Source organism: Muntiacus reevesi, chromosome 8, assembly GCF_963930625.1.
Source record: "Muntiacus reevesi chromosome 8, mMunRee1.1, whole genome shotgun sequence".
Taxonomy (NCBI): Eukaryota; Metazoa; Chordata; class Mammalia; order Artiodactyla; family Cervidae; genus Muntiacus; species Muntiacus reevesi.
The window spans coordinates 85,851,481-85,865,112 of record NC_089256.1 but is presented as its reverse complement, the minus strand read 5'-3'; the positions used below and the strand labels follow the sequence as shown (position 1 = coordinate 85,865,112).

General features: G+C 37.4%; 1 protein-coding gene across 7 annotated transcripts in view; it reads right to left on the bottom strand.

Annotated features, from left to right (window-relative positions):
• Positions 1-13,632, bottom strand: part of VEPH1 (ventricular zone expressed PH domain containing 1) — a 313,627-nt gene that overhangs the window by 61,662 nt on the left and 238,333 nt on the right. For 4 of the 7 annotated variants that reach the window (XM_065943243.1, XM_065943246.1, XM_065943244.1 and 1 more), the window contains 2 exons: positions 8,667-8,803; positions 2,048-3,599 (listed from right to left, as the gene is read on the bottom strand). In XM_065943243.1, coding sequence (XP_065799315.1) covers positions 3,363-3,599; positions 8,667-8,803 — 374 coding nt within the window. In that variant the 3' untranslated portion in view covers positions 2,048-3,362. Of the gene's footprint in view, positions 1-2,047; positions 3,600-6,729; positions 6,755-8,666; positions 8,804-13,632 lie in introns of those variants that run through there. The other 3 variants (XM_065943247.1, XM_065943248.1, XM_065943249.1) reach the window with 2 other exon arrangements.

Genomic DNA, 13,632 nt, shown 5'->3' with positions numbered 1-13,632 from the left:
AAACCCACATCTCCTGCATTGGCAGGTGGGTTCTTTACCACTAGCGCCATGTGAGAATGTTAAAATTAAATTTACCATCTGAATGTATACATTAAAATTAAATTTACCATCTGCCCCTCCTCTTAAACTGTTGCTTTGGAATTTTCTATCTCAATGAATGCTATCATCAAGCATCAGGCTTCCCCAAAGCACCTCGGAGTCATCAGAGACTCTTTCCTTCCCATTTCTATACTCCAGCTCCATCCAATCCACTAGCGTCCTGTCCAGCTTACTAATTCAATACTCTTCCTGCATTTTCATTCTCCTCCAACCCCTCTGCTACTGTATCAGTTTAAGTCCTCACCACCTTCTAGTGAAGTGAAAGTCACTCAGTTGTGTCCAATTCTTTGAGACCCATAGACTATACAGTCCATGGAATTCTCCAGGCCAGAATACTGGAGTGAGAAGTTGTTCCCTTCTCCAGGGGATCTTCCCAACCCACGAATCAAACTGGGGTCTCCTGCATTTCATGCAGATTCTTTACTAACTGAGCTATCAGGGAAGCCCCACCACATTTCAAGAACCCCCCAAATCATTTTCCTGCCACAATCCATTCTCTATACCATGATCAAGATTTTTTCTCTAAATGCAAATCTTCTTAAAACCTTTCAACATGTTTCACCATCTTAAGGAAAAAGTTCAAGATCCTTAGCATGGACCCGAGCCCTAAATGCTACGACCCTGCAGGCCCACAGGAGTATTCTGTACCACTCCCAACAGGTCCCTTATGTCCCAGTCCCAGCTGAGGACTTGCTGTTTTACAAATGAACCATGTTCTCTCTTCCTCCTTGGCCTTTGTAAGATGGTTCCCTCTACTGGTCATTTGCTTCTTGTCTGCCCACAACACTCCTACTAGTTCTTTAAGACAAGTTCATTCTCTAGCACTTCTGGGGAACAGTTATGGGAGGCCAAGCTGAATTTCAAGTCACTTACAAGGGTGTCTTCTCCTGTGTTTCCTCAAGACTCTGTGCATACCTCCATCAAGGCACGTGACCACACAGCATTTCAATTTTTGTTGTGCATGTTTTCTCCACTACACCGTAAACTCCTTGAAGGGAGGAGCTGGATCTTTTATTTTCATATTTCTAGGCTCACCATGATACCCGATGCTTGGTAGCAGTTCCCATAAATTGTTGTGGAGTAAAGGAGATTTCATCCTTCTTCACTTCTAGACACTTTGCTCAAGCAAAGTTATTTTTCCTCTTTCTTTCTGTGTTTTAAACTTCTTTCCTTTAGGTCTAATGCATCCTTAAAACAAACAACAAAACCACTTTTTCCATCTTAGCCTCATGTTGTTGAAAGGGGAGTTCAACTGTTCTTTTAAACTCTTAACCTCTTGTTGATTCCTCAACTCACTGAAATTTGACTTTCATGTCATCACTCCAATGAAATTGTTCTTGCCAATGACACAAGTTGCTTCTTAGTTGCAAAAGTCATTCTTCATCTTAAGCAATTACTCTTCAGGATTTCACATGACTGATCTCTTTCTTCCCCTTGAAAACCCTGGCTCTTATGACATTATTTCCTCTGGTTTATAATATCTCTGAACACTAATCAGCCTCCCTTTGTTTAAATGCTGGGTGTCCCAAGGAAGCTATTATTAATTCTGTTGTCTAACTCTCCCTGAGTAATTTCTTCTAATTCCACATCTTCAGTGACCGGCTATATACATGCTGAGCCCAAATTTTGACCTCCCAAACTTATTTCCAACTTGTAAGAACTTCCACGACTCACAATACTCTCAAACTTTACATTTAAACTTAAAATTGAATGGTTCCCTTCCTTAAACTTGGCCCCTTTGTACTTCCTATCCTAGTGAGTTAGCAATAGAGTCAGGGTAGAATTCAGAGTATTGAGTACTTATCATTTCTCCACGTTTCTATACTAGACTGTGTTTAATAAATTTCAAGGAAAAAATCTGTATGTGTATTATAAGTTAGCTTTTGTATTAGTCATCTATTGCTACATGACAAATTACCACACACACTTAATAGTTTAAAACAGCACATATTTATTATCACAAAGCTTCCATGGATCAGGAGTCCAAGCATGGTGTAGCTGGGTTCTCTGCTTAAGGTTTCGCATAGTTGCAATCAAGGTGTTGGTGGTGAATGGCCTCTTATCTGAGGCTCAGGATCCTTTTCCAAGCTGCTCACACTGCTTGTGGCAAGATTCATTTCCATGAAGCTATAGAACTCATGGCAGCTTATTCAAGGTCAGTGGGAGACAGAGAATCTCTGACTTGTTCACCCTTTCAAAGGGCTCATCTGATTAGGCCGGGGCTACCCAAGACCATATCCTCTCAGTTAACTCAGTCAGCTGATTAAGGACCTTCAACAGATTCCTTCCTTTGCCATGTAATGTAACATAATCATGGGAGAGACTATTCTGTCCTGTTTGCCATATTCTATTAGTTAGAAGCTGTAGGTCCCACCACACTCAGGGGAAGAGATTTTACCAGGGTTTGGGTCATGAAAGCCATTCTAGAATTCTGCCTACCATGATTTAATTCTTTTTAATTATGGGTAATGGCAAAAACAAACACATGTTTATAATTTGGAGGTACGCAAATATTGAATGAAAAGAAGGAAAGTATAGAACTTTAAAATCTCAAAATTTAACAGAAATGGCATATATTTTGAAGATGGGGAAAATGGTCTTCTGTGTTTAATTGTACCTCACACTTACTGCCTTGGCAGGAGATATAGCCAAGGAACTAAACTTTAGATCATATTATATGAACCTAAAAGGAATAATCAGATAAGGAGTTATGAAGGACAGATATTTAATTACATAATTGGCTTAATTTGAGAACCATTTTACCAAGTGTTAGCCTCCTTTGCATTAGGAGAGGATAAATGTAATTATATGTCGATAAGTAAGTTGTATGGTTTTCCTCAGTGTTCATCAATTTGACTTTTCCTTGTAGGTTTTTTCCTTTTAATACTATTGACTGCTTTTCATCAGAAGTGCCTAATCTTTCCTTAGGACAGGCAGTCCAGGTATCTTTTAAAGCTGTTTTCTTATAATGTACAATGTCATAGGTACAGAAGTTTCTAGATCTCTTCCCTCCCCTTTCCGGCTCCATATCATCCATAACTCCTTTTCTTATATGCCTTACAAAGCTGTTCTGGAGTTAATGCCACATGGATCTGAAACGTATCAGGATCCGGCCACTTTTAGCCTTGCTTCCTGGGGAAAACTTTTCCATTGGTGTTTAGTAACAGACAGCATGACTAGGTGAATTTCTTTCTTTCTCTTGACATTGGCGATGATGGTGCCATGTCGGTTGTACACAACTGATGAGGTCGGCTTGCAAATCCCTAGAGATATGTGGTCACTTCCCTACTCTCCCTCTCTTTGGCTTGGGCAACTGCCACATTGAGGCACTGGAGCCACTCTTCTGCATTCTTCTCATCCTTGGCCTTGAAAACATAGGTTTTATTGTCTGTGAAGATTTCGAAAGCCCGGGGGAGAGAGCGATCCCTGCGTCTCTTGGCCACAACTTTCACACTCTGTACTTTGCTGAGTTCTATTGGGGAGTCATCAGGATCATCTTTCTGAAATGCATGGGAAGGAAAGAACATGAGCTGGCTTCCAGAGGATGGAAAGATCTCTGGCTCCTGGAGAATTTTCCAAGAGGATCAGAATCTGTTCACTTCACGTGACTTGAGACCTTTGTTATTTTGGGTGCTAAGGCCTCGAATAGTCATGAAAACAATTGAAGAAGTGACCGGCTGGTTTTTTTTTGTACTATCTTAAGCTAAAACAGAATAGCCTGTTTATAGAAGACTATTATATGGTGGGACTGGGGAAGATGTTTGATTCATATTTCTTTGACTTTATGCCATTTTCTATTGATATTAACAGTGTTAGAGCAAAAGGTAGCTGTACAATTTGGGGTACTATTAACTCAGAATTTGAGATAATTTTAGAGGCCTGAAATTGAATTTTTCTTTGGGTTACCTCTGAGAAAGAGGTGTTAAATGAATACACAGGGCTCCAGTGTTTAAGTAGATCAAACTGCTTTTGAAACTTTCTCAATCTTTGGAAGCATGATTTGTCCACAAACATTAAGGGAAGGAATATTTAATGATGTTACATTTTCTTTGCATTAAAGCAGATACTTTAGACTCTCTCTAACACCAGAGTTGTCAGGCTGGGCTAGCATGGATATTTTTTAAGGAATCAGATATTTCTTTAGAGCAGTTTCAGATCTTTAACATCCCTGAGTCCATGTTGTCTACTGGAGGATGTACCTGTGGTTGAGGATCTTGCCAACCCTCCTTTCCCTACCTGCCCATTCATAATCACCCTTTTTTCACTTTGCAATGGAAAAACATCTTTTTCACTCATCCCAAACTTTCTGTAGTGTATTGTCCACCTTGGAAAAATCTCAGGAGCATCAAACAAAAAGAGCAATTCAAAATACTGATGTCAGGAGAACAGAGCCCAGAAATAAACCCACACACCTCAGTCAATTAATCTTCAACAAAGGAGGCAAGAATATACAATGGGAAAAAGATAGTCTCTTCAACAAGTGGTGCTAGGAAAGTTGGACAGCTGCATGTAAATCAAAGATGTTAGAACACACCCTCTCACTATGCATAAAAATAAAATGGATTAGAGACTTAAACAGAAGACATGACACCACAAAACTCCTAGAAGAGATCATAGGCAAAGCATTCTCTGACATAAGTTGTACCAATATTTCTTAGGTCAATCTCCCAAGGCAATAGAAATTAAAGCAAAAATAAGCAAATGTGACCTAATTAAACTTACAAGCTTTTGTAAAGTAAATCATAAGCAAAATGAAAAGACAAGTTACAGGATGGGAGAAAATATTTGCAAATGATGCAACCTACAAGGGCTTAATTTCCAAAATGTACATATAGCTCACACAACTCGACAACAACAAAACAAACAATCCAAGTGAAAAATGGACAAAAGACCTAAATAGACATTTCTCCAAAGAAGACATACAGATGGCCACTAGGCACATGAAAAGATGCTCGACATTGCTAATTATTAGAAAACAGCAAATCAAAGCTACAATAAGGTACCACCTCACACCAGTCAGAATGGCCATCATTAAAAACTCTACAAATAAGAAAAGCTGGAGAGGGTGTGGAGTAAAGGGAACCCTCCGGCCCTGTAGGTGGGAATGTAAGTTGGTGCAGCCACGGTGGAAAACAGTGTGGATGTGCCTCAGAAAGCAGAAAACAGAATTATCATATGACTCAGCAACCTCACTCTTGGGGTATACCTGGTCCAAACTATAACACAAAAACATACATGCACTCCTTTGTTCATCGCAGCACTATTCACAGTAGCCAAGATAGCCAAGGAAACAACGTGAATGTCCATCAGCAGATGAATGGATAAAGAAGATATGTTACATATATACAATGCAATACTACTCAGCCACAAAAAAGAACAAAATAATGCCATTTGCTGCAGCATGGATGCAACTAGAGATTGTCATACTAAGTGAAGTAAGTCTGAGATAGAAAGATAAATACCATATGATATCACTTGTCATACGGTATGTGGAATTATCATATGTGGAATCTAATATCTACAAACAGAAGCAGACATAGACATAGAGGACAGACCTATGGTTCCCAAAGGGGAGGGGGTTAGAGGAGGGATGGAGTGGGAGGCTGGGGTTAGCAGACGTGAGCTATTCCGTGTAGAACAGACAAATAACAAGGTCCTACAGGATACAGCAGATGGAGGGCATATGTATCGCACAGAGGACTATCTTTAATATCCTATGATAAAACATTGTAGAAAAAGAATATTTAAAAAGAAGGTGTATATATGTACATTATAAATAAATGTATACCTGAATCACTTTGCTTTACAGCAGAAATTAACACAACATTGTATATCAACTACACTTCAATTAAAAAAAATACTGATGTAAGGGAAGTGTCCTTCAACCAAACATTAAAAAGCATGTAACTTTTAAAGTTTAATAACTATTTATTACATTTAATATTATACTTACAGGTTTTCATAAGGAACATATTTTAAAAAGTTAATAAAAGATCTTAACACTTTGAGACTGACGGTCACAGGAAATTAAAATCACTCAATTTAAATATATATACATAGTTTTTACTGCAGTCGAAAATGATAAGGTGATCGGGATAAAATGCTATGGGAATGGCAGAACAAAAATGTGATTTCAAAGAAACAACCTGAACACATCAACTAAAAAAGAGCTAATTTGTGTATTTTTTTTAAATGGATGGTGTTAGATTTCAAATTGCAATGGTATTTTTTATTCTATTGGTAACATTTAAAGGAGAGATGTGAATTTTAAATTTTAGAGTGACAATTATTACAGTTCAATAGAAAGTATGGTTGTGCAACTGTTTAAACTTATGATAAAAGTATTTATGTAAGTTAAAATGCTACAAGGTGTTAGGCAGATTTTTCAAAAATTTTTTAGGGGATACACAGAATAAAAAGTGAAGATATCTCTATAAGATAATAGCAATACTTTGTTAGTTTAATTTGGTTTATAGTAAGTATCTGACAGTAATAAAATTATGTATTTTAAATCAGATTATAGTAGAAAATTGATACATGTAGGAAGTGAACAAGAAAGAAAAAAAGGTTACCAGTGGACAGTGAATCAACTAAGATAGAAACAGACAAGAAATCAAAGGAAACCATTACCTAGCTGTTTGGTGGAGATGAAGACCTTAGAAGGCAAAAGTGAAAAATAACACTGTAAGCTTTTAGTTCTTACTTTAAAATGCACATTTTCCTCACTTACAAGAAAGGCCCCCTATGATGTGGCAGAAGCTGCAGCTGGATTGCTGACCACTGCAAGGCTACAGTGTCCCTGAGGATGAGAGGGGTGTTGGTGTGGTCTCTATGTTATAGTATAGTATTTCCTAATATTTGAGCCAAATGATTTGTCAGACTTCTGGAATGTCAAATCGTTATCTCCTGATAAAGATGTCAAATAAGTTAGCCAATCATAAAATAGCTTACTCTCTAACTTTTATTAGAGAGCTCTGAATCAAGAAGTATAAAGGTCAGTATTTGAGTTCAGGAAAAACACTCTTACGCACTAACTCTACTCTGTCCCAAGGGATCGGAAAAATCACTACATCTTAACTTCTATTCTGATTTCTTTAACAAAGATAGGAAGTTCAAATGGTCATTTTAAACACTTTAAAGATGCTTCAATGTGAACCTAGGCTAAAAAAAAATGTTTCCTTACACCTCCAATAACTTTCCAAATTGAACACACCATTACATTTCTCATTCAAAAAGATCTTTAGCCACAGGAAAGTCCATCTGTATATTTTACAAAACACACAGATGAAGAAAGTAACATGAGTTCAAAACAGGTGCCATCAAAATGTTCTTTTTCCTTTAAAAAGTTAATGTGAAGCTTTATTAACTAAAAGAACACTGATCAGAATTTACCATAATACAGATACACCATATTTGATTTCTGTTGAGAAGTTCAAACAAATTTGGTAATGAGCATCCTAAAGATGCAGTGCATGTGCTCTTAGTGGAAAGTAATTTTTTAGTAATTTAACACTCTCATCAATTAATCCAGACACATTTTGATTTGCTACTGACCCTGTATTTTAGATGTACATGGGAAGCTTGATGGTGTACTCACTTAAGAACATGCTTTAGTGTCACTTTGCCTGAGTCTAACTCCAGTTTTACCCTTTCTCACCTTACTGGCTCTGTCCTCAGACAAGCCCAGCAGTCACTTTGTGCCTCAGTTTCCCCATATATAAAATGGCAATAATAACAGTGCTGATCTCAAAGAATTGTTCTGAAGATCATGAGAGGTAATCCACTGTGGCACATGATAAGCACTGAAAAGTTATTAGTATTATATCTCAAAATAGCCAAGAAGTACATCAAGATTTCATGTTCCCCAACCTTGAGTGAGAAGAGTTTAATGATAATAAATCTGATTTGGAAAGAAAGGGATACTTTGCATTGTTGATTGCAATATAATGTTATTTCACAAGTTTCTCACTGAAAAATCAGAATACAGATATTTACTCCTACTTAAGATTGAAAATTATATTAAATGAATATTTATAAATTCTTTCAGAATTTTGTTCTATCCATTAACTGAATCTTAAATGAAAGATAGTAATATTTTCCCCAAACAAAACTGAGTTGGGTTGACTACACAAAAAGTACTTAAAATAAATCAACCTTTTCTCTTTCTTTCCTGCCTACTATTCCCCTTCTTCAGGTCCCCACATCCAAATATAGCCTTCAATCGTAAAAGAAGTCAGAGAAAGCCACACATTTATGTAGGTGATCCACAAGGAAACAGAATGCACAGGGTTCAAGTCAAGATTCCTGGGTAGACCTTCTGTGGTTCATCTTCTAAAACTTACGTTAACAAAAAAACCCTTCCATAATCAACTGTGAAGGACAGTGAACCAACTTAAGTAGGAACGAATAGAACAGAAAGTCAAAAAGGTATATATAATAAAATGACACTGTAAAGCTGTAAAATGGAGAAGGAAAAATTATTGGCCATTTTACTCCAAACAAAATGCCTATCAGGTTGGCAAAGATCAAGACTTTAAAAATGCATAAAAGATGGCAGAGGGACTTACAGACTTTCCTTTTTGAAACAGAAGTTGATTTCCAGCCAGTGTAAAATAACGGGTTTTCCACCTTTTGATGAACTTCCATCTGACTTGCTTCTCTTTAAGTTTTCCTTCTATGAGGGGCTGGCCATCTTGATTTATAACTGTTGAAGGTAATAGAACATTCAAGCCATTTATTTTTCATTATTCATTTGGCAAGTGATCAAAAGTCAGAATTGTACAGTGAACCAGACCCAATAAGTATACTTGGAAAATGGCTAAATAATTATGAATCTGGTTAAGCTTTCCCCCTTTGTCCCTAAAAGGATGCACAATTTAGATATGATAATGGAATAGTGTTGAAAGCCCTCATTGAGATTTACAAAAGGAATATATTTCACGAAAAGAGCATTTGGTTAGCAGTTTTTTAAGGTTCATCCAGATACTCAGCACTGGGCTTCCTAACTCCTTTGTTTCATGGTATGTTATTCACACAAACTTTTAGAGATGTAGTTTTATAAACAATCACAAACCAAGTATATTTAGCTATTTGCCAGCAAAAGTCAATGTGGTGCAAATATGTGTTTTCCTGAACCCTTAACAGCTGCAAAAACAAACCTACCCCACTCTTTTGAACATGATTTTTCCACTCTCTGGAACACACACTCTATCTCCACTTTCCACAGTTAAATCTTCACCTAGTTAAAAACTAATTATTCTTTGGCCTATTTTTTGATTGGGTCATTTATTTTTCTGGAATTGAGCTTCAGGAGTTGCTTGTATATTTTTGAGATTAATCCTTTGTCTGTTTCCTCATTTGCTATTATTTTCTCCCAACCTGAGGGCTGTCTTTTCACCTTACTTATAGTTTCCTTTGTTGTGCAAAAGCTTTTAAGTTTCATTAGGTCCCATTTGTTTATTTTTGCTTTTATTTACAATATTCTGGGAGGTGGGTCATAGAAGATCTTGCTGTGATTTATGTCGGAGAGTGTTTTGCCTATGTTCTCCTCTAGGAGTTACCCCAAAGAAGACATACAGATGGCTAACAAACACATGAAAAGATGCTCCACATCACTCATTATCAGAGAAATGCAAATCAAAACCACAATGAGGTACCATTACACACCAGTCAGGATGGCTGCTATCCAAAAGTCTACAAGCAATAAATGCTGGAGAGGGTGTGGAGAAAAGGGAACCCTCGTACACTGTTGGTGGGAATGCAAACTAGTACAGCCACTATGGAAAACATTGTGGAGATTTCTTAAAAAACTGGAAATAGAACTGCCATATGACCCAGCAATCCCACTCCTGGGCATACACACTGAGGAATCCAGATCTGAAAGAGACATGTGCACCCCAATGTTCATCGCAGCACTGTTTATAATAGCCAGGACATGGAAGCAACCCAGATGCCCATCAGCAGATGAATGGATAAGGAAGCTGTGGTACATATACACCATGGAATATTACTCAGCCGTTAAAAAGAATTCATTTGAATCAGTTCTAATGAGATGGATGAAACTGGAGCCCATTATACAGAGTGAAGTAAGCCAGAAAGATAAAGACCATTACAGCATAGTAACACATATATATGGAATTTAGAAAGATGGTAACGATAACCCTATATGCAAAACAGAAAAAGAGACACAGAAGTACAGAACAGACTTTTGAACTCTGTGGGAGAAGGTGAGGGTGGGATGTTTCGAAAGAACAGCATGTATATTATCTATGGTGAAACAGATCACCAGCCCAGGTGGGATGCATGAGTCAAGTGCTTGGGCCTGGTGGGCTGGGAAGACCCAGAGAAATCGGGTGGATAGGGAGGTGGGAGGGGGGATCGGGATGGGGAATACGTGTAACTCTATGGCTGATTCATGTCAGTGTATGACGACACCCACTGAAAAAAAAAATTAAGAATAAAGACTGAAACTAATAAAAAAAATTTTTAAAAACCTAATTATTTCATATTTCAACTCAAAACGTGGCTTCCTCTGGGAGACTTCTCCCAAACCCAGACCCAACTGACTTTGTCTGCCATATATTCTCAGAGCATCTGGTATGTTTCTTTTCTCAGATATCATCATTCAAAGATGATTATTGGCATTTACCTGATTAATGTCTTTCTTTACCATTCAACTGCAAGCTCAGTGAGGTCAGCGTCTTTGCTTTGTTCACTATTGTTAGATCAGGCATACCTAGTATGAAGTGTGTAAATTTTTGTTGAATTAATGGATTCATTTTACACTGAAGTAGAGTATGGATGATAACACAGAACCATAGAGTTAGAAGACTGATTACGATGTCAGAAGTTTATATGTTGAACTGAAGAATCATTTGTTTTACAAGCTATGTAAGATTCATTCTTCCAATTCATGTAAAATGATCTGATTTCTGAGGTGTATGACAATATTTATTTATTTACATTAATGTTTGGTATTCATGGCACCTTGAAAGTAATGAAATTTGTTACTTACTGTTAAATTTGGATAGTACCTCTTTGAAAATATGAATACAACCTGTCCTTCCCATTTATCATTTCTCTTTTCTAATGTAGGTTAAATAATTAGCTCAGATGGGGTATTTGTCCATCATGACAGCACTGTCAGGGTAAGAAATAATAAAATATATAGTTTTTATAAACAAATTCTATTAAAGCTAATCTGGCCTTTTTCCCTTCTTGTCTGATGACTAGTCAATTGGATCTTCCATTGTCAATCCCAAATTAAGGCTAGTAACAGAAACAATATATGAAATATATTGTTAGATAGTGATAGGTTATGATGAAGAGAGTGAGTGACTTGGGGTTGGTGCACATGCATGTAAGTGGTCAGGAAAGAGCTTGCACATTCGAGGTGGCATTTAATCTGAGGTTTCAGTGATGAGAAGTACCTCCCATTTTCTAGTGTGCCCCATGGTGGCTAGTACTGGGCATAGCGGAGAGCATGCAAAGCAATTGCTCAAGAATCATCGACAATCAATGCTAACAAAATGATTTGTGTTCTGCTAGCAATCATCTATTAAGAGCTTTCTTAAAGGGAGTATGCTCTTAGCAAATTTAAATTTTCCATAAACACAGTCCTTGCTTCCTTTATGTAGCAGGCAAAGCACTTGGGACACCGCATCTTCCCCAAGTGCTACTGGTCCTGGAGGGCTGGGATTTAGGTAATATTTAAGCACATGGCTCCTTCTGAATCTGACACTGGGAGTTAGCTACAAGAACTTCTCAACATAGATCCAAATCTCAAGGCAGGTGCAAATGCTTCACTTGAAGGGTATGTGACCAAAATAGTCAAAGGAATTGTTTGAGACGTGAAGTGGCTGGGACAACATGCCCACAGACCCACATGCCTGCAGTGATTGTGGGAGACTCCAGAGAAAGTGATAGGCTTACTGCAGAGTGAAAGATGAAGACTGATAGAGAAATGCTGCTGAGCAAAGAGGACTTCACTGTAGATTTTCACTGCCAGTGAAAGTGGATCCCAGGGAAAAGTCCACGGAAAAGATTTTAGGAAGGAAATTTCAGGAGCACTTTAAACTAGCTGCATGTTAGGACCTTAATTTAGGAATCAGAGTCAACTTCAGGTAATTCTTGAAAGTCAGGCTATTTGTACCTATAGGATTAATTTAAAAATAGTTTCAAAAGGCAAAAAAAGAGAAAGACTAATTTTTTTTTTCCAGTGGCTATCCTAGGTTCTAAAAAAAAGTTTTTTAAAATAACTATGTCTGGCATAAGTGTTACTGGCCATGCATTCTTTTAATAGGTCTATTGCCCATAGCACATTCTGGTGAGCAATAATTCTCATATGATATTGCTGTCTCTTCATGATCAAAACGGGGAACTAATTCTTTCTAAGGATGATCATATTCCACTTGAAAAAGAACATGTCGAATGAGACTATGAGGTAATGATCATGTGCCTAAAACTATTTTGCTTACATGTAATGCATACAGGATATTTAAGTATTTTCTCACTTGCTAACTAACACATTATTTCATTCAAAGCATCACAGTTTGGCTAAGACATTCTCTACCAACCAGCAACTGTTCCTTTTAAAATTATCAGTTGGTTGAAAATAATTCAGTTTATGGAATATTTCATTTATTTATGAAATAAACTGAAAATAATTCAGTTTATGAAATATTAAACTAAATTCTCTAGTGTAATTGGAACCCAAATTACGACATTTATCAACATAAAAGTTTTAGAATGCTAATACAAATGGTTATATATTCATTGTATTCCTTTTATGCACCAGGACTTGACGACATTTACGTTGATAAAAGATGAAATTTGAAAATGTTAGTCTTACTCACTGAGAAGTTGGTGAAAAATATCAGGCACAGATACCTTAAAGCAATAAAGAACGTTCCTCTATTGATCTATCAGCCATATCCAGTCATCTCACACATAATTTTGAGCACATGTGAGCTGAAAAGCACTGCGTTTGGATCTGAGGGCGTCACGAAGCCCAGCTCAGAGAGAGCTTGAGTTTACCATCTTGTGGTGAGATAAAGCATTTTACAAATTTGACAACTCAGTGTAGAGTTTGCTATAGAGAAGCCAAGCATTACAGAACTCAAAGAAAGAAAATTCTCCTTCTAGCTGGGAGAGGGTGACATGAGGGCTGGGTCCCTGCTGAAGAAGGGAGAGAGGAACTCGTGGAAGGAGTGCAGAGAAGGACTGAGGTAGCAAGAATGACATGTGAGGGGAAGTGTATGAAAAGAAAAAACCTAAAGAAGCTGGAAGAATCAATGAACTCAGAAGCAAGTTTGTAAAGCAATCACTTTGGTCAAAGTCATGAGCTGAAGGTGGAGGGGTTGCCTGTAGGCAATTTAAGATTTTTTTGGTGTAAGATCCAGGAAAGAGATTGGGTATCAGATAATCATAGGGGAGGTCATATTGGACTTTATTTGAAGGGTCTTCTGAATCCTCATTAGCAAAGATCTTGCTTTTCTTAAGGACTAATCAGGGGCCTAGAGCCGGCACAGGCAT